Here is a 20,550-nt window from a genome sequence, read left to right on the forward strand (position 1 = left end):
AGCCTGGTCTACAGAGGCTAGTTTCAGGACAGGCTCCAAAGCTACACAGAGAAACCTTGTTTTGAAAAACAAAATAGAAAAAAGAAAGAAAGAAAGGAAAAGTAAATTCTAGACTATTCTACTCTGAAACATAAAGTGGAGCTGGTCACCATGGCATGGACTCTTATAGATAAATCTGATATACATATTATAAAATATGGTTATAGAAAAATTCATAGAGTACAGAAAACTCTGCAAGAAATTCAGAATCTGAAGATAAGAGGATACCACCTAGAGAGATCCACACAGATAGTAGGAAAGGCTATAAAGAAGTCAATGGATGAACTGTAAAATGCCCATTGAGTCCATTACTAGGGACTTTTCCAGGTATGTGAGGGGGTACAAGAGACCCTTGGGCACTGCTCCATTTCAAGTGGCTGAACCTGAAGACCATCTTTTAACTAGAACTAATCCAATGTGCAGGGAGCTGGAGAGTTGATGCACTGGTTAAGAGCACTCGGTGGTCTTGCAGAGGGCCCTGGTTTGATTCTTAGCACCCACATGGTGGCCCATAACTGTTTGTAATTCCAGTTCCAGGCGATCCATTGCTCTCTTCTGACTTCTGAGGGCACCAAGGAACCAAACATGTACATAGTTCATATATGATGTATATATGCAGATGAAACACTCAGGCACATGAAATGATAAAAATAAATAAATCTAAAAACTTTCAAATACAATGTGCAAACTTCTCAGGAATATTTTATCTTATTTTAGAAACATTTTATTGAATGTGCAAATACACTAAAATACAGAAATAGACTTTGAAGTGGTTTAATATTGCTGCAGGATTAAACAAATGGGTTATATAAACAGATGAAAACAATATGCATGTGTAGAATTGTAAGAATACCATCATAGAAATAACACACTACTTACTTTTCATGGCCATTCTCTTCAAATAAAATTTTATCCTTGTTAAATTCACATATGTCTCCTTAAATTTGCACAATAAATTCCAGGACACATCCATAAACAATAAGAAGTTGGGTTGAATATGTTCAATGAGTTTTCTCCAAGCTCCAGTGCCTTCAGATTGTATTTAGACTGCCCTTAGACTGCTCTTGTGAGGGCCCCTGCAGGTGGTCACAGCAGGAAGAGAGCCAAGAAGAGGTGAGAAGGAAAACTTAGATTGACTGTCAACCTGAATCAAATCTTCGGGGAGGCTGATCTCATACTGTTTATTCCCAACAAATTTAAACACTTAAATTTGGGGGAAGAAAAGTTTTCCTGTTCTAACACAATCCTCCATGCATAGGGAGTTGTATTTACATTGGAAGTTGACTCAGGATACACGTCATGTCATTTCTTCCAAAGAGGTGAGTTCTAGAGATAGGTTACCTATACTAGCTGAAGGTCCCAAGGAAGGGTCTGGCCTGGCCTTGGTCATACAGATAGCAAAGAAGTCATTTTTGGGCTATTAGCCACCTCTGGTCCTGGTTGTAGGAGCTTGATATGGCCTGGCCTAACAAATAATCCAGATGACCTGGCTATTAATTACTTCCAATTCCTTGCTTCCTGAAAAAAAACAGGTTTTTTGTCCTTCCCTTTGAAAGAACAATCCTGGATGCTTTATATTCTTGGTTTCCCTGGAGATCTGTAGGTACAAGGACCTTTGTGCTCTCAACACTCCTGAACTCTTAAAATACCCCTTTACACACACACACACTTTCTCTCTCTCTCTCTCTCTCTCTCTCTCTCTCTCTCTCTCTCTCTCTCTCTCTCTCTCTCTCTCTCTCTCTGTGTGTGTGTGTGTGTGTGTGTGTGTGTGTGTGTTTAATTGATGTTTTTAGACAAGGTCATATGTAGCTGTGGGTCAATCAGACTTGCTAGGTAGCTAAGGATGACCTTGAACTTCTGATGCACACTGCCTCTACTTCTTGAGTATGTGGGTCACTCCTTTACAGTGGTATCGATAGAGCTCAAACTTCAAGCTGTGCACACTAGGCAAGAATTCTACCAAACAAGTTCTACGTCCAGCCGCTCCCAGCAGCTTTTGACATCACTGTTATGTTGGTCTATTCTTAAAGTATTTGGTTTATTGATGTATTGGTGAGTTGATGTGTTGGTGGATGTCCACGTGTTTGCACCTCTGAGTTTGCCAGTGAATAATATGAGACAGACCAAGGTTTCAGACCTTCAGAACTAGAGTAGCAGGGGTTTACACGGAGCCACGTTTGTTCTGTGGTTCCTGCAATTGAATAACCAGTCATCGTGGTTGCTAAACAGACACTAAAATAAAGAAGGACACTTAAAAAAATCCCACACTAGCTCAGAACTGAGATAATAGATGATTATTTATTTAGGGGTAGACTCACAAATCAGAATCCTCTGCTGGAATGGAAAACAGCAACTGAACCCGGCAGCCTGAAAAGAGGCCAGACACATGCTTTTCAATGGCATAGAAAGCATAAGAGGCTACGCCCAAGTGAGTGGGTAACTTAAAGTCTACTGGCTGTAGGATTTCCCACAACACCAAAATTTACTTTCCTACTGACCTCCCAGGGTACCAGGCTCTGGGGCCATTGGTGCACTGTTCTACTAATGGGTCTGCTGACCATTGTGTTCAACATGGAGCAACAAAAGGAAAGTGGACAAATGAACTCCATCAAAGCTTGATGCTTGACACAGCGCCACTCCTCTCAGCCAGCTCACTCACATGAGGCCCCCCACATCATGTGTCCCATTATAACCAGGTTTCAGCTGCCACTCTCTGTCCCCCGGAGGCCATGTGTAAATGTACTCCCTCTCAACATACACATCTCTCTTGTCCTGGACCTCTACTTCCATCTTGGGATACAAGATTCAGCTCAGGCTACTGTTCAAGTCTTAAACTATGCTTTCCAGTTTTCCCAACACAATGGATATCTCACATTTTCTGAGCATTCCCAATTCGTTACATCCAGGCGTTTAAAAAATTAATTTATGTCTGTATTTTATGTATGAGTGCTCTACCTGCATGTATGCCCACCTGCTAGAAGAGGGCGTCAGACTCTGTTATAGGTGGTTGTGAGCTGCTATGTGGTTGCAGGGAATTGGACTCAGGAACTCTGGAAGAGCAGCTGATGCTCTTAACTGTTCAGCCATCTCTCCAACCCATCACATCCAGACAGTTTTTATAGTGCACCATGGGAACTTTAATACCTCCGAATCTCAAGACAGGAGTTGCCATAAATGGGAACCTCTCCATATAATCCTGCTGCTGACTTATTGGCTTTACGTTCTGCGATCGCCTTCCACGGAAATCAGAGGGAAAAATAGAGGGAAGAGAAGCAGAGCATCCTGGGACACTACAGTACCAGAGATAACTTAAGTTTGTTCCTGAGGCACCCTCCACTTCTCTGTTTATGGTGGGTAGGTGTCTTTGCATTAAAAGGAACCTGTGCTAAAACAAGGCTGTGGATAGCCATGATGCTGGCAGCACCAAAGACCACCCAAACCCTCCCACGTATGACCAGGCTGGTATACTGTTATTTTGTCCTCAGTCCTCAGTGAGGTCTCAGACTGTGTGCTCTTGAACAAGGCAACAAACTCCTACGTATCATCCTCTGGAATACGAGAATAAAAATGACACCCCTACACTAAAGGCAGTATTACTGTGTCAAACTAAGTCCTATGTGTATTTGGATGAAAAAAATAAATAGGAAAGGATGTGCCAGCTCCTAGGTATGGCAGGGAGGAGGTTTTATTGTAGATGTGAGGGAGAGCATAGCCAGAGCAGAGACAAGAGTGAACAGAACCCTGAGCGACACTGTGAAGAGAAGGGGGAGGGGTGGGGGGAGGGGAGGGGAGCTGCCCAACAGAAGGAGTATTTTGGGCCAAGAGACTGGCCAAGATCATGGCATAGTCAAATTGAATGAGTTATACAGGGGCCAGAGAAGCTGGGAGAGGGAAGTCCAGCCTAATATCTGGGTTGGAGAGTTCAGGGGAGGGGGCAGGGTATGCCAGCCTGGAGGGTACAGACTGAGAACCTGGGAGGACCTGGAGGCCAGTTTCCACTTTGATATGTTAATGGACAGTTCATTTAGCCTTTTGTCCTGGGTTAGAGACCTAGCAGTAAGGTCTCTCTCCCTGTACACATCATTTGAGTTCTATTAAGAATTTTAATGCAAGTAACCAGGGAGGTTTTTAGAAACGTATGGCTTTATTTTACATACATTTAATCTGGAATGTGATATCTAACAATTACATTTTTATCAAGGTTAGGTGAGGTGGCACACACCTTTTAATCTCAGTGCCCTGCCATTGGAGACAGAATCAGGTAGAAGTCTGTGAGTTCAAGACCACATTGGTGTACGTAGCCCTGGCAAGCTCCAAGCCAGTTAGGGAGGGCTTTACATTCAGAAGCTTTGATTAAAGAAAAGAAAAGGAAAAAGTCTTTATTCTTAAGCAATTGTTAAGGGCTCATAATAATGTTATTTCCATGCTGTTTTAATCACCCATTTCTGTGTGAATCTTGACCAAGATAGTTCAGAGTGAGTAAACACAGGGACTGACCCTGAGAAATCAGGCTCTGGGCTTCAGCTACCTGCCTGGTGTGCACCACAAGAAGAAAACTCTGCTTAGGGTCCCTCCATGGGGACGGGAGACCATCCCTCTGCATAAAGCTGAGGAGGTGAGGCACAGATAGGGTTCTTGTGCCAACTGCAGGACTGACTTTAGTTCTTTCTTTTCAGGGAGTGGCCATGAAGGCCTGCTGAGCCAAATCTGTCCCACCGATGTTTCAGTCACCACAGAGAATCCTCACACTCTAGGAATATCCAAGCCTGCAGCCACCAGCCAGAAGGTGCCTGCGTCAGCTGTTACAACTAGCCTGTTCTGCGCCATGAGGAAGGAGAGAGACAACACTTACAGGTTCTGAAGACTTTAATAATCCACTACAATAGGAAGTCTGGTGTGGTGGTGCACCCTGGTAAGCTCAAGACTTGGGAGGTGGAGGTAGGAGGATCAAGAGTTCAAGGCCAGCCTCAGCTACATAATAATTCACCACGTACGTGGGTCACTGACTGAACAGGGCTGCAGGGCTGTTTCTCCTGATAGCCCTTAAGTAGGCCAGAAGCAGGGTTTACAAGTAGAAAAATCACAAATGTTTGTTGCCAAGTTACAGTTACAATTTTCACCAATCAGAATTTAGAGATTAGGGATTTCTTTGAGTGTTCTTGTGGTCAGTAGATATACAATGCAAGCCTTTCAGTCCAACCAATCAGGTTCATTTGTTCCTTCATGGTTATGAACAGCCATGATGTTTCTAAAGGACTAAAGATGCAAAATGACTGTTTCCAAGAAGGAGGCTGGTCAGCCATTGGAAAGTTCTTCCCCTAGGCTTTGGGAACCTGAACTTTGGTGCACCCTACAGGTAAAATGTCTGAAGTCAAAATGTCAGTACTTAGGCCAAGTACTTTTGCCTGTTCCCTTCACAGTGGAGGAAGTTCCACTCTCCAGCTCCTTCTCACCTCTCGTTTCAATCAAGTCCACCTAAAATGAAAAAAAAATCAATTTTAAAATTTATTTTTATTTTCTTTGTAAGAGTGTCTGCCTGCATGTATGTATATGCAGCGCATGCCTGGGGGCTCTGTGGAGGCCAGAAAAAGGTGCCGGATGTCATGGAACTGGAAGGACAATTGGTGTGAGCCCCAAGTGGAACTGGAAACTGAACCTAGGTCCTCCGCGAGAGCAGCAAGTGCAGCTGGGTTTGGGTGTGGTGGTGCACACCTTTAATCCCAGCATTCCAAAGGCGGGGGTGGGGGAGGAGAAATGACTAAGCTGGGTGTGGTGGCTCACCTCACCTCTGTAACACTAGCACCCCGAAGTTATTGACACACACACACTAAAATCCCATACAAAAATTAAACAACTAAGCCCTGCTTGGCGAGGCTCACCTTTAACACTTCTCCAACCAAGTTCAAGGCTAATCTGGTCCACAGAACAAGTTTCAGAACAGCCAGGGCTATGCAGAGCGTCCCTGTCTCAAATACCACCAAACAACAACAAAATTCCTTCTGGAAGGTGCAACGCTCTAGCACAGTAGTTCTCAAGGTGTGGGTCTGGATCCCTTTGTGGGTGGAATGACCCTTTCACAAGGGTTACCTAAGACCATCGGAAATCACTGATATTTATGTCACAACTCATAACAGTAGCAAAATTACAGTTATGGAATAGCAATGGAAACAGCTTTGTGGTTGGGAATCACCATAGCATGAGGAACTGTATTAAAGGGTCACAGCATTAGGAAGGCTGAGAACCACTGCTCTTGCACACACATGTCAAAAGTGGGAATCCAGGGAAAGCGATGTGGCTAAGGGGGAAAAGGAACTGTCTAAATGTAATCTGCTGCAATCACACGGTGGAAGGAACAAACTGACATTGGCAAAGGGTACTCCGGCCTGGACAAGTGCAGGGAAACACATACCAATGAGCCCCCCCCCCCCTTTTAAAACTGAGTAAAAGCTCATGATTTTTCTGTCTTCATAACAAAATCAGCTTAACCTGGTGCTTGTTACATTGCTTGCAGAAAGTCCAGCAGGTCTTAGCAACGTTCACATGTTTACGGATATTGGCACAGAAAGCAAATACAATTTTAAAAGAGTAAAATTAGTAGGTAAAAATGGGAGCCATATAAGACTGGATCACTAGGAGGGGACATCAGCCCAGTGCCCAGGATCACGACCCAGACCTAGGTGTTAGTATTCAGGCATCTGTACTGGCCTGCTCTTTGGGTTCTGACAGGCTAGGTCCATAGCTGTAGCCACTGAGAGCACCCCCTGTGGGCATTCACTATGTTCCCTTTTAAAAGGTCACTGCCCACCATGCCATGGGGACGCAATGCCTTTAATCCCAGCCCTCGGGGGAGGCAGAGACAGGCAAATCTCTGTGAGTTCGAGGCCAGCCTGGTCTACAAGAGCTAGTTCTAGGAAAGGCTCCAAAGCTACAGAGAAACCCTTTCTCGAAAAACAAAAAAAAAAAGCACTGCCCCCCTCTTCCCCTCTCTCTCCCTCTCTCTCTCTTCCCTCTCCCTCTCCTCCTTTTCCCTCTTCTTCCTCTCCCCCCACTCTCTCCCTCCTCCTTCTCTGCCTGTCTCTGTCCCCCTCTGTCTCTCTCTCTTTTCTTCTGCCACTCCTGTCCCCAGAGGTCGGTCTTCCCTTCCCATTCCCCTCTTAATGTTCTCGTTGTCCTAATACTTGAAGTCACTCCAAAGACCAGGCTTGCCTCAAACACAGAGATCCGCTAGGATTAAAGGCAAGCACCCACTGCTAGGGCCAACCTTCAGGCCTTTCTGTACAGGTTGCATGCGCCATGGAGGTCCAGACAGTTGATGGAAGGTAATAGAGAAACTCTGTCTCAAAAAACCGAGAGAGAGAGAGAGAGAGAGAGAGAGAGAGAGAGAGAGAGAGAGAGAGAGAGAGAGAGAGAGAGAGAGAGAGAGAGAGAGAGAGAGAGAGAGAGAAAGAGAGAGAGACACAGAGAGAGACAGAGACGAGAAGCAGGGTATAAGGAGGTAAGGAGTTAACGGGACTCCTTGGAGACAGAGTGGAGGTCACACGCGCACCATTGTTCTCATTTCTCTGGGAAGCTCAGGTCTCTCTGAAGCTCATCCTCAGTGCCCCAGTAAGGTGGTTTCCTGGGTTGAATCCTGTCGTTCTTCCCCTTAGCACGGGGGGGGGGGGATGAACACTAGAAACGTTATTCCTGACGTCATTTCTGGTGTGTAACAACGAGAAGAACAAGAATTCTAGAGACCAGTGGTGAAATATTCCAAACGTGTTCTTTGTTTCTTCCCTCCATGACAATTCCTTCGTTTTATTTGCAAAAGGATCTGGCAAGTACCATTCATACAAAGGCAAAGGTTTAACATCTGTTAGGTTTCAAACCAGGATAACCGGCTATCTGAAGTGCCACTAACATATCAAAGCCGACACTGGTGCCAGTTCTCCCAGCATCCCTCAATCTCAAGCTGTTACAGACAGTCCTAGCTGACATAGCCAGTTCCCTACCCTGAACTCTCCAGCTCAAGTGTTGGGCTGGGCTGCCCTCCTCTCAGTTTCTCTGGTCCCTATATAACTCAGCCAATTTTGGCTATGCCAGTCTCTTGGCCCAGCCGCCCTTCTTGGTCAATGGCTGTTCTTCCTTCTCCTCACATGGGTCAGGGTCCTGTTCACTCTGGACTCTCCCAGTGGTCTTTTCTTCTGGCTATTCGCTCCCTTTTATCTACAATAAATCTTCTCCACCATACCAAGGAGCGGCCATGTCCTTCCTTTTTTATTTCTTTTTCTTTTTTCATTTAAAATTCATAAGCCAACACTGCCCATTCTCAAGCATCCATAATCATTAAACAAAACAAAAGAACGGGGTATCTCAATGTTCCCTTCCTGATTTGGAATTCACAGGATGACTTTTAATACCAGAGATCCACCTGCCTCTGCCTGCAGTTCTGTAATTTAAGTGGTCAGCAAGTCCGGCCATGTAGCTCAAGGAAATATCCGCACATCTGTAATTACAATAGTCTACCAGACAGTATACTATTCCATCTGGGCAGGTGTGTCCACATCCTGGAGCTTGATCCTCTCTGAACTACATTGTCCAGAAAACATTGCTCCGAGCTCAACCAATGAAAATGGGCGTTTCGGTGACGACAAAACGACGCTGGGCGGGACTTTTGGCTTTGCGTGCAGTAGATTTCTTTGAAACTTTCTGGATCTGTCAGTCTGATTCACAGAAAACTGGTTTCATCTACATTGGTCATGGCAAGAAATCGGGAGCGTTAGAAGCGTTTGTTCTTTATCACAGAGACGGATCTGAGGTTCGTGACGACCTGTTTGACCGGATCCAGGCTTCCAGTAGGAATGGCCATGTCCCAGGGGCCCGCTGGCCAGTGGAGCCCGATGGTGATGGTGCAGGCTGCGGGTGGAGCCCTGCCCCAGGTGAGTGCCTCGAGATCGCCCGCCAACTGAGTTCTAGAGCTTTGAGATCTGGGTCAGCAGCTAACGGAGCCCCAGACTGCAGGACCCTGTGGACTTGGTTTTTATTTTTGACATCTGTGTGCTAGAAAAAGATCCCCTCTGACTCAGAGCGTCTGGTAGACTGTACTTCTCAAGGCTTGTGGGCGGGTCTGAGCTCAAAGACAGTGGTAGAGACAGTGATAGAGCCCTGGAGTGACCCCTGCTGGTAAATGATGGGGGAGTAATCAGTGCACCTAAGGAGCTGACTTTTGTTTGTGGAGAAACCACGAAGATTTGAACATAGGAGAGATTCGATCTTTTCAGTTTTCCAAGCGTCTTCCGGGGAATATTGGGCTGAGTAATGTGGGTAAAGTGGTGGAAACAGAGATCTCTGAATCCATGGGTAAATGCTGTGGGCTTATGCACGGGTTGGAGTGAGGGTTATAGAGTTGGTGAGTCTTCAGATCTTTGATAGGTTTATTTCCTATTTTCTGTCTGTCTGTCTGTCTGTCTGTCTGTCTGTCTGTCTGTCTGTCTGTCTGTCAGGTTGGAGTGTGGACCATAGAGGTGGTGAGAGTCTTGAGATCTTTGATAGTTTTATTTTCTGTTATCTGTCTATATGTCTGTCTGTTGGGTTGGAGTGTAGATCATAGAGGAGGTGAGAGTCTTGAGATCTTTGATAAACTTATTTTCTATTATCTGTCTGTCTGTCTGTCTGTCTGTCTGTCTGTCCGTCTGTCCTTCGATGGATGCTTCCATCCATCTATCGGTCATCTATCTTCTGGAACGCTCTATGTATACCAGGGCTGTCTCCCAACTCAGAGATCCTTCTACCTTTAACTCCTGAGTGATGGAATTAAAGGAGTGGCCTCCCACAAAGGGCTCTACCACACCTTTTAAAGATGTACTTTCTTTTCTTTTAATTTTAATTTATTTTATTTTGTCCTGGTTGGAACTCACCATTTAGACCAGGCTGGCCTTGAATTCACAGAGATCTGCCTTCCTCTGGGTTCTCCTTTGGGGTAGGACTGCTAACTGAACTTTGGTTGTCTGTAAGAGAAGGAAGTACCCTAAAAACAGCTGAGCCATCTCTCCTGCCCTTCCAATGATTCTGAATCCTAAAAACTCAGCCATCAGGATTTGCTGCTGAGCCAAGTGTAGCCGTGAAGCAAAATTAAATAAAAAAAAAAAAAAACAAATTGATCCCATGGGGGAGTGTTTGTAAAAGGCAGGGGTTGAAAATATTATTGAAAGTACTTTACAGTTATGTGAAGACATTCGGCATTTGAGTAAAGTCTACTGTTTTTGTTGTCTGTGCCCGCCTCTACACCGAGACTCACCATGTCACCAGCTGACTCTAAGGGGCCTATGCAGCCTATGCTGGTATTTCTCTCACACACAAAAGTCTGTCTGTTTCCACTCTCCAAGTGTTGCATAAAGGTCTATGCCATTATGTCTGACTACTACCAAAGTCTTAATTAAATGTGTGTAGATAAAACCATGCATTTTGAAAACGTGTGTGTGAAACTCTTCACAGAAGCGTTCGTTATGAGCACCGCCAGAGCCTGTACCAAGTGCTTGACACATAGGAGTGGCTTTGATGCTATGATTCTCCTTTTGGAGTAGAATTTTTTGTTGGTTTGAATGAGAATGGGTCCCATAGGCTCAAAGATTTGAATGCTTAGTCATTAGGGAATGGAGTTGTTTGAGAAAGATTAGAAGGTCAGGGGGCTATAGTACTGTGGGAGGAAGAGTGGCTGGAAGTGGGCTTGGAGGTTTCAGAAGCCCACATCAGGACCAGTGTGTCTCACTCTTCTGCTGCCTGTGGATCAGGAAGTAAAGTTCTCTGCTACTGCCTCAGCACCATGTCTCTCTGCTTCCCACCATGATGGCTATGGACTAACCGTATAAAACTAAGCAAGCCCCATTTAAATGGTATCTTTTATAAGAGTTGTCTGACTCATGATATCTTTCACAGTAGTAGAACAGTAAAGTAAGACAGGCTGCCATGCTTTTAAAATTTATTTATTTATTTTTATTTTATGTGCATTGGTGTTTTGCCTGCATGTGTGTCTTTGTGAGGGTGTCAAATCTTGGAGTTATAGGCAGTTAGGAGCTGCCATGTAGGTCCTAAAAATTAAACCTGGGTCCTCTGTAAGCGCAGCCAATGTTTTCAACCTCTGAGCCATCTCTCCAGTGCTAGGCTGTCATTATTATCCTCAACTAACAACCGGAGGAGATTGAGTCCTTGTCCAAGGTCACCCAGTGAGGGACACTGTTAAGGGTTGGAGCCCATGGGGCCGTTGGGTAAACCCGACTGCAGGTGTTTGAGGGGACTTGGATGAACCTTTGGGATACCAACACCCTCGTTCTTTACTCACGGTCTTGTTTATCCACAGGTTTCCCATTATTCATTGAAACCTGGCAACCAGGAAGAGGTAAGTGGAGGGTGCCCAGGAATCACAGCCCTGAGTGTTCACATAAGAGACCTCTGTGATTGTGTGTCCTGGGATTCTCTCTATCCTTGCATTGGATTTCCTGGCAGGTACTCAGAATGTAAGACCCCATGTCCACAGCAGGGAATACAGGGCCAGGCTTCTATTTATGGCAACCATGGGCTTAAGTTTCAGAGGTCTTAAGGCTCCAGTGATGAGCATCAGAGGAAGCCTGGAAGTGAGATGGGTGGGGAATGCTGAGAACCCTCAGGTGTGCCTGAGGGCTGCTGGTTTTAGTGGGAGGTAGGAGTTGGTAGCACAGTGGCCAAGGTCTGGGCTTGCATCCTGTGATGGAAATGCAAGTTCAGTGTGCAGACTGATGTGTGTGCTGTGGAGTAGGCATAGGTGGTTTCCTGGCCTTCCTGCATGGGACAGAGTGGGCAACAGTGAGCCAAATGGGGTCTGTGTGAGGCAGATGGTTGGGAGGAGCCCATGTGAATTCTCTGGTAGAAAGGAGGGACTTTCCATGGCATCCTTCAAGCTTTGATTGACTCCAGCTGTGGTGGTTTTAATGCACATGTCCCACCTCCCATAGGTTCATAGACTTGAATACTTGGTCCCCATTGGTGGAACAGTTTGGGGAGGATTATGAGGTGTGGCCTTGCTGGAGGAGATGTGTCACTGTGGGCTTGTAGGTTTCAAAAGCCCATGCCACATTATTCCCAGTTAACTCTCTCTGCCTGGTACCTGTGGTTCAGGATGTAAGGTCTCAGCTGCTGCTGCAGTGCCATGCCTGGCTGCTGCCGTGAGGGTCATGGACTCACTCTGTGAACTGTAAGCCCCCAAGAAACTCTTTGTTCTGTAAGTGCCTTGGTCATGGTGTCTCTTCACAGTAATAGAAAAGTAAGTAAGACACCATCTGTCCACCTGCCTGTTCTTGCTGAGTGCTGAACAGAGTGGTCAGTGGGACCTTGAGGACAGACAGATGATGTCACAGCTTCAGAGCCTGGCACCCTCTGAGATAGGAGGCTAAGTGGCAGTGATCGTCTTGAGGATGACGAGAGTTACTGACAAGGAGGCTTCATAGTAAACTCGACTTTCCCCTTTGTGGCAGGGCTGTGTGTCCTTTGAGGACGTGGCTGTGTACTTCTCCTGGGAGGAATGGAAGCTGCTTGATGACTCCCAAAGGCTCCTGTACTGGACTGTGATGACCGAGATCTTCACACTCATGTCCTCGCTGGGTAAGGGGCCCCCATCCTGTAGGAACATGTCTATGTATGCTTGCCTTTTTTTTTTCCCCTAGAGAGCTGTATCCATCTCAGAACTGGCCTGTGAACACTGAGTCTTCCTTCCACTGTCCTGGCGAATGAAATACAGATTTTTTTATAACAGCCTTGTCTCTCACAGTTGCAGAAAAGCACACAGGAATCAATTTGGGATTAGGATTTTTTTGGGAGTGGGGTTGGTTTGAGCCATAGTGTATCTATAGAGTTCTGGTTACTGGACTTGATATGGAGACCTGGCTGTCTAAGTCACCAAGACCTTGCTCTGACTCCCGAGTCCTGTGATTAATGGCTTGTATAACCATGCCCTGCCTGGGGCCAGTAGTCTCAACGCTGATGGCTCCTCTGTGATCAGATGATGCTGTAAATACTTGGCATGTTTGTGACCTGGTTCCTTCTAGGTAACATGCGTGGAGTCTGCATGTGGCAGGAATTGTGGCACCGGTGAGCTCATTATTTATTTATTTTTGTAAGATACTCTTACCAGGATTATTCGCATTGGGCTTCTTTTCTACCGAATGTATGGGTTACAGCCCTTAGTCCTAGTACAGGACTCTCACTTTGTGTATCATTTTTCTTTAGGGCTTATATCTTCTGGGATTCACGACATCACTCAGCTAGAGTCTTGGGGAGAGCCCTCTGTGCCTGCACTGAGATTCCTGACTCCAGGTATGTTCTAGGTACTTGGAAAGTGGTTTCTGATGTGTGTAGCTATTATTTCTGAACCAGGATCCCCCTACTCCCCCAGTATCAGTCTTGCATGTTTTGCCTGTTGCCTTGCACACTGTGAAACTCAGGCTCTCCTTGATTGTGGTAGGGTGCATTATACCTAGGGCAGTCCTTAAATGCAGGACTTCAGTTGCCATGTCTTAGGGGCCTGGACAGCCTTTCGCCCTGTGTCCTGCATCTTCAGCAGCTGCGGCTTGTGGAAAACTATTGCCGAGGATGGTGTTGAGGTTCACAGCGCTTCTCCCCGTGGTTCACTCCATGTTGTATTCTTGCTGTCCCTAAGGTCCCTGGGTCCTGTGATATTGACAAATGCAGCATGACAATGGGTCCCTGCCACCCTGAAGTAGCCTCTTGGTTCCGTAAGAAATCTCAGAACACAGTTAGTCATGCGTGCTGTCTGTCACTCCGCCATCTCCACGCCGTTCATCAGTGTTTCTCTGTGTTCAGGTTGTTGGATCAAAGTGGAGAGTGAAGCATCCCCCTTTGAGCAGAGTCTGTCTGCGGAAGGAGACCTTAGTGCATCCGTGCTCCAGCAGCAAGTGCTGAGCTGTGCTGAGACACCCTTGCTAAGTGCAGACAACGCGATGATCATCCAGACTTCCTCAGGTCTTCTCACGTATCAGGTGACTTCTAGTGACGGGGAGACACCCAGGAGCACTGGGAGTGGAGAGGCCATTCACCCCGAGAAGAAGGCCTGCAAATGCAGTGACTGTGGCAAAGTCTTTACTAGTATCTCTCACCTTAATCGGCACCGGATGATACACACTGGAGAAAAGCCCTTTCAGTGCAGCGAGTGTGGGATGTCCTTCAGCCAGAAAGCCTTTCTCATCAAGCATTTCAGAATTCACACTGGAGAGAAGCCCTTCAGGTGCAGCGAGTGTGGCAAAGCCTTCAAGCATAATATCTCTCTGGTTTCTCACCGGCGAGTTCACACGGGAGAAACACCTTTTACGTGCAGTGAATGTGGGAAGTCATATATGACTAGATCCAACCTTACACGTCATTATCAAGTTCACTCCGGCGAAAAGCCGTACAACTGCAGCGAATGCGGGAAAGCCTTTAAGGAAAAATCCAGCCTTGTTTATCATGCCCGGGCGCATACTCGTGAAAGGCCTTTCCAGTGCAGCGAATGTGGGAAATCCTTCAGCCAGAAAGCCTTTCTCATGAAGCATTTCAGAATTCACACGGGGGAAAAGCCTTTCACGTGCAGTGAATGTGGCAAAGCTTTTAAGCATAACTGCTTCCTCGTTGCTCACCAGCGAGTGCACACTGGTGAAACACCTTTTACGTGCAGTGAATGTGGGAAATCTTACATGAACAGATCCAGCCTTTTGTATCATTATCGAGCTCACTCTGGAGAAAAGCCGTAGAAGTGCTGTGAATGTGTAAAGCCATTTAAGAAAAAAAAAAAATCTAGCTTTGTTTATCATGTCCGAGTGCACACCGGGGAAAAGGCCTTCTAAATGTCTTGAATCTGGGAAGTGTTAAAAAAAATAAAATAAAACTTCTCGGCTCATGAAAGACCAATAAGTTCACAACAGAGGCGACACTTTAAGTGTAATGTGTGTGGGAGAGTCTTTACTGTGAGGTGCAGCCTCATTAAACATAAGATTTCACACGGCAGCAAAGCATTGCCAGAGCACGGACTGTGGAAAGTGTTTTGCTACAGGACCTGACTTTCTAGACTCCGGAAGATTCACACTGGATGGAAGCATTGAACGCAGTGAACATGGGAAATCATTTTCATCATCTACTGTCTGCACACAACAGAATGTTCAGTGGACAGAATTCAAGAATGTTTCAAAGGTGAGGAACCCTCATCCACATCTCCATCCTATTGAACTGGAGAGGCCACAGAGCTGGGATGCATACTGAACCCACTGACTCTGGGAAAGCTTTGAGCAGATGTCTGCTCTTATTAGTGATAGCCACACAACCCAGATAGGTCTGTGAATGCAGACAAAAGTCTCCAGCCATTGGCCAACCTTGTTCAGCCTTAGGAGTGAGCCAGAGTCTGAAGAGAAGTCCTGAGAGTGTGAGGGTGCCATTCGTTGAAAGTCACCCATTAAATAAGAATATTGGGATAAGATGAGGATTATTGCCATCTTCCTAGTCCCCAAAGTTAATACACTTGGTGGAACTTAGTAAAAGGCAGCCCTGTGTTTTGACATTACCAGTATGGAATTGGAGTTTCCATGGCACTGAATTTGAATGGGGGAGGGTCAGAGTGGCCTCCCTATAAATATTGTTGTTCTTTTCTCACTGAATGCTGCAGTTCCTGGAATAAATGATGTTTGCTGTATAGTCTTCTTTTTTAAAAAAGTTTTATTTATTTATTATGTATTCAGTGTTCTGTGTGCATGTATGCCTGCAGGCCAGAAGAGGGCACCAGATCTCATTAGGTGATGGTTGTGAGCCATCAATTGGTTGCTGAGAACTGAACTTGGGACCTCTGGAAGAGCAACAAGTGCTTTAAACAGCTGAGCCATCTCTCCAGCCCCCTGCTGTATAGTCTTCTCAAGTGTCCTCAGTTTTGTTGGGGATCAGCTCCCTCCGTGTAGCACTTTGTGCTCTCATGAATCAGTACAGTCCATATGTTTTAGGTGTTTGCTGTCTTTTATGTGTGAGTATTTTGTCTGCATATATGTGTGTATTCTAAGTGCATAACTGGTGCCCATAAGGCCCCCAAAGGCATTGAGTCCCTGCAACAGGACAAATGGTTATGAACCACAGTGTTTGCTGGGCATGGAATCCAGGTCCTCTGCCAGTAAGTAGTCTTACACACCGAACCTTCTCTCCAGCTCCAAGTTTTAAGTTTTTAAGAAGTTACCAGATTCAGTTCTAAGTGGTTATGTGTTTCAGATTTCTTCATGGAGTATATCAGATACCAGTTCCTTACATCCTGACACTTTCTAAGTCATGAAGTGTTCATTTTAGCCTATTTTTAGACTTACTTACCTATTATGCATACACTGTTCTGCATCATGTATGCTTTCAGGCCACAAGAGGGCACCAGATCTCATTATAGATGGTCGTGAATCAATCACCATGTGGTTGCTGGAAATTGAACTCAGGACCTCTGGAAGAGCAGTCATTGGTTTTAAACTCTGAGCCATTTCTCCAGCCTCATTTTAGCAATTTTTATACCTATGTATACCTGGGCATGGTGGCACAATCCTAGCACTCAGGAGGCAGAGACAACCAGATCTCTGTGAGTATGAGTCCAGCCTGGTCTATATAGTAAGATGGAGGATAGCCAGGGCTACAAAGAGAAGCCCTGTCTCAAAGAACATAAAAAGAACAACACAATAACAATGAAGAGAACAAAACAACAACACCAGCAAAGCTATGTAGTAGCATAAAATTGTGGTTTTAATTTTGACTCATCACCATATATTGTAAAGCTTTATTTACATTTGTGGGCTTGTGTTATGTGCATAACATGTATGTCTGATCCCTTTGGTGGGCAGAGTGGGCATCAGAGTCACTGGAACTGGAGTTGTGGATGCTGGGAATGGAACCAAGTTTCTCTGAAAGAACAGCAAATGAACAATTTTTCTGGCTTTCCACCCGTGTTTTCTTTGTTTGATTAGATATAGTCTTACAGTGTAGGCTTGGCGAGCCTAGAGCTATCTCTGTAGACCAGGCTACCCTAGAACTCTTGGAGATCTACCATCCTCTGTGTTCTGAGTAAATGCCTGGTGTCTGTGAAGGCTCAAAGATGGTTTTAGATTGCCTGGAACTGGTTACAGATGGTTATGAACCAGTGTGTGTCCTGGAAATGGAACCCAGGTCCTCCGCAACAACAGCGTGAGGCCTTAAACACTGAGCCCTCTCTCCAGCCCAAGGTTTAAGTTTTGAGGAAGTTACCAGACTCAGTTCTAAGTGACTGTGTGCTTCAGATTTCCTCCCGCAAAATTTCAGATTCCAGCTTGTCACATCCTTCCTGGCACTTTGTGAGTTGTGAGGTGTTCACATGAATCATTTTAATAATTATGTGGTAGTATATGATTATAGTTTTAATTTTGTGTTATCATCTTTTATTATTATAAAAATGTATTTAATTTTGTGGGTTTATGTTAGAGCTCCCATGTATCACATATATGCATCACATATATGTGCATCATATATATGCATCACATATATATCTGGTCCCCTTGCAGGTCAGAGTGGCCACTTCTCTAAAGAGGTGAGAATACTCTAACCATGAAGGTATAGCCATAGTCATTCCTAATATGAAGAGTATCAGAGACATGTGACTTAAGATCTTCTAGCGTCCGCACAGACTTCTGCCCATGCATGCTTTCCTTTACTAAAGGGCAGGACCTCCTGCAGAGGCCTGTGGTGTGATGTGACATAGTGGTGGTCTTGATTTCTGCCTGGACTGTACTGGGCTTTCCTACAGTTGAGTGCTTTCCAGGGACAGCAAGTGGATCCTGTGATAGCAAATGAAAATGAGACGTATGTGGGGAAAGCCTAGCAGCACGCAGGCCTCATGATGAATGAAATGGAGAGGGGAAGAAATAAAGAATGAAAGGAAGAAGGGAAATAGAATGGAAATGAAGCATACACAAAGGTGCATTAGTGCATCAGTGACCTTTACATTAGACCATAAGGTCCTCCTATTGATAGGACATGTATCACAGAAATCAGGAGTAGCTGAAGCCTTGCTATGTCCACCAGAGACTATGACTTATTGGAAAAAAAATTTGACTTCATCACCAAAGTACATGTGCAAAATATTACACTTGAATATTTCAATGATATGGTCCAAAAGCTGTATAAGATAGGGAGTTAAACTAACCATAGGCGGTTAAACTTTCATCTGGTGAATTACCTTACCTAAGATTGGATTAGAAAAAACGTGATACAACATTAATACAAGGAACAATTTGTTAAAAACTTGGAGTAAAAAATATATATGCACCAATTCAGACATATGATTTTCTAAAACATTGCTAGACATGAACAAATAAATAACAGAGACATATATAGCGGATGACTTCATACCTCATTGTCATAAAAACATCTGTCATCTGCATTTAAAAAAATTTAGAAACAAAAGTGAAGGGTTAAAATGCAAGAGATCTCTAGACTATTAAATGCACTGGGCGCAGGCTATGTGGTTAAGAGTCTTCCAGAGGACCTGTTTGATTTCCCAACACCGACATGGTGTTTGACAAGTAAGTCAAATTCTAAACTCCAAGGGAATCCAATGCCTTCTTCTGGCTTCTGTTGGCACTACATGTGGGTGGTGCACAGACTGAACATGTATGCAAAACACCCATATACATTAAACACATACACACACACACACACACACACACACACACACACAAAGAATTTTTTAAGCAACAACTATTGAAGACCTCAGTAGCCCATGGAGTGTTTTCTAAAATAGATCACATTGTAGACTATACAAATACAAAAGGATCAAAATTATTTCTTCTATCTACTCAGATCACAGTGAAATAAAACTAAACATGAATAGCAAAAGAAAATCTAGAAACTATGCAAAGAAAAGGCAACTGGTCACCGTTCTCACATCATGAGTTCCAGGCCAGCCAGGGTGACACAGTGAGACCCTGTCTCAAACCAAACCAAACCAAACCAAACCAAACCAAACCAAACCAAACCAAACCAAACCAAACCAAACCACAACTTTGACAGTAAAAAGAGTCCAGTAGACAAACTCTTTGACATGATAATCACTCATCAAAATACAAGATCATAGACCTAGACTGGTCTGTGAGTTCATGAATTATTGCTATTTACTGAAAGTAAGACCACTGATTCTGTTTCTCTCCCAGAAGTCCGCAGTCTGCACTGTGCTTTCTTCTTCCTCTTCCTCTTCCTCTTCCTCTTCCTCTTCTCCTTCTCCTCCTCCTCCTCCTCTTCCTCGTCCTCCTTTCCCTTCTCCTCCTCCTCCTCTTCTTCCTCCTTCTCCATATCCCTCCCCCTCTCTCTCCCTCTCCCTCTTCCTCTCTCTCTTCCTCTTCTCTCCTCTCTCTATATTTTATGAGCACTGATTGGTGTTTTGTCTCCATGTATGTCTGAGTGAGGGTGTCAGATTCCCTGGAAGTGGAGTTACAAACTGCACCCGGGTCCTCTGGAAGAGCATCCAGGGTTCTTAACCAGTGAGACCTCTTTCCAGCCCCTGCCTTCTGCTACTCTTAAAAAAGATTTATTTATTTATTATGTATACAGTGTTCTGCCTGCACGTATGCCTGCAGATCAGATTATGGCACCAGCTATCATTATGGATGGTTGTAAGTCACCATGTGGTTGCTGGAAATTGAACTCAGGACCTCTGGAGGAACAGCCAGTGCTCTTAACCGCTGAGCAATTTCTCCAGCCTTCTTCTGCTACTCTTAAAGCCAGATGGTAGAGGGTTTGTGACAAGCCTCGGAGGTTCTGGTTTCAATTCCCAGCACCCACATGGAAGCTCACAACTGTCTATAACATGGAATCTGAAGCCCTCCTCTGATGTGAATACATACATGCATACCAAACACCCATATACAAAAATAAATAATAGGAAAAATAATAGTCTGTAGGGATATCTTGAAATCAAAGGTGTGTGGTGTCTTCAACATTAGCCTCTTATCTTCTTGCTCTGTTAGTCAACCAGGAAGGGTGGCAGAAACATATTTTTTAGATACCTCTGGGGCTTCCCTGGCTAGCAACTCATGAGGTGGTATCTCCCACTCAGTATTGAGGCTTTTGTTTAATAACCTATTGGTTCCCGTAGGCAAGATATTCATACTTGCAAAATAGTGGCATGCTTTGGGGGTAGGTAACCACTCTTGGATGGGATTTAGGCCCACTACCAAGGAGGGAAACCATGCCTGTTAACCCAGTCAAAACCGATGGTTGTGGAGGTCACAGGCCCCAGACCAGAACTTGAAACTGTTGTTTAGCTAATAGACAGAACATAGAACTGACTACTAAATACGTGTCTGTATTCAGACAAAGGCTACTCTCAGCCTTAATGAGAGAAGTCCCCCTGTGGCATGAATACAAGCAGATGGAGAGGCTGTTGTTTGCTGAAGGTGCTGTGGGTAGAATACAGGTGTATGCTCTGCCCTGGACAAAGCTTTTATTCTAGTCCCTGAAAGGCTAAGGGAC

The 20,550-nt window shown here is 44.9% G+C and overlaps 1 protein-coding gene across 1 annotated transcript; it reads left to right on the forward strand.

Moving 5' to 3' along the window:
- Positions 1-8,713: 8,713 nt before the first annotated feature.
- LOC119820399 (zinc finger protein 419-like) lies at positions 8,714-15,715 on the forward strand. The gene is made up of 5 exons (XM_038338680.1): positions 8,714-8,957; positions 11,375-11,413; positions 12,525-12,651; positions 13,276-13,362; positions 13,870-15,715. Exons 1-5 carry the CDS (start codon positions 8,880-8,882, stop codon positions 14,790-14,792), a joined length of 1,254 nt encoding a protein of 417 aa, XP_038194608.1. The 5' UTR covers positions 8,714-8,879; the 3' UTR covers positions 14,793-15,715.
- The last annotated feature ends 4,835 nt before the right edge of the window (positions 15,716-20,550 follow it).

Source organism: Arvicola amphibius, chromosome 8 (genome assembly GCF_903992535.2).
Source record: "Arvicola amphibius chromosome 8, mArvAmp1.2, whole genome shotgun sequence".
In the NCBI taxonomy this organism is placed as follows: domain Eukaryota; kingdom Metazoa; phylum Chordata; class Mammalia; order Rodentia; family Cricetidae; genus Arvicola; species Arvicola amphibius.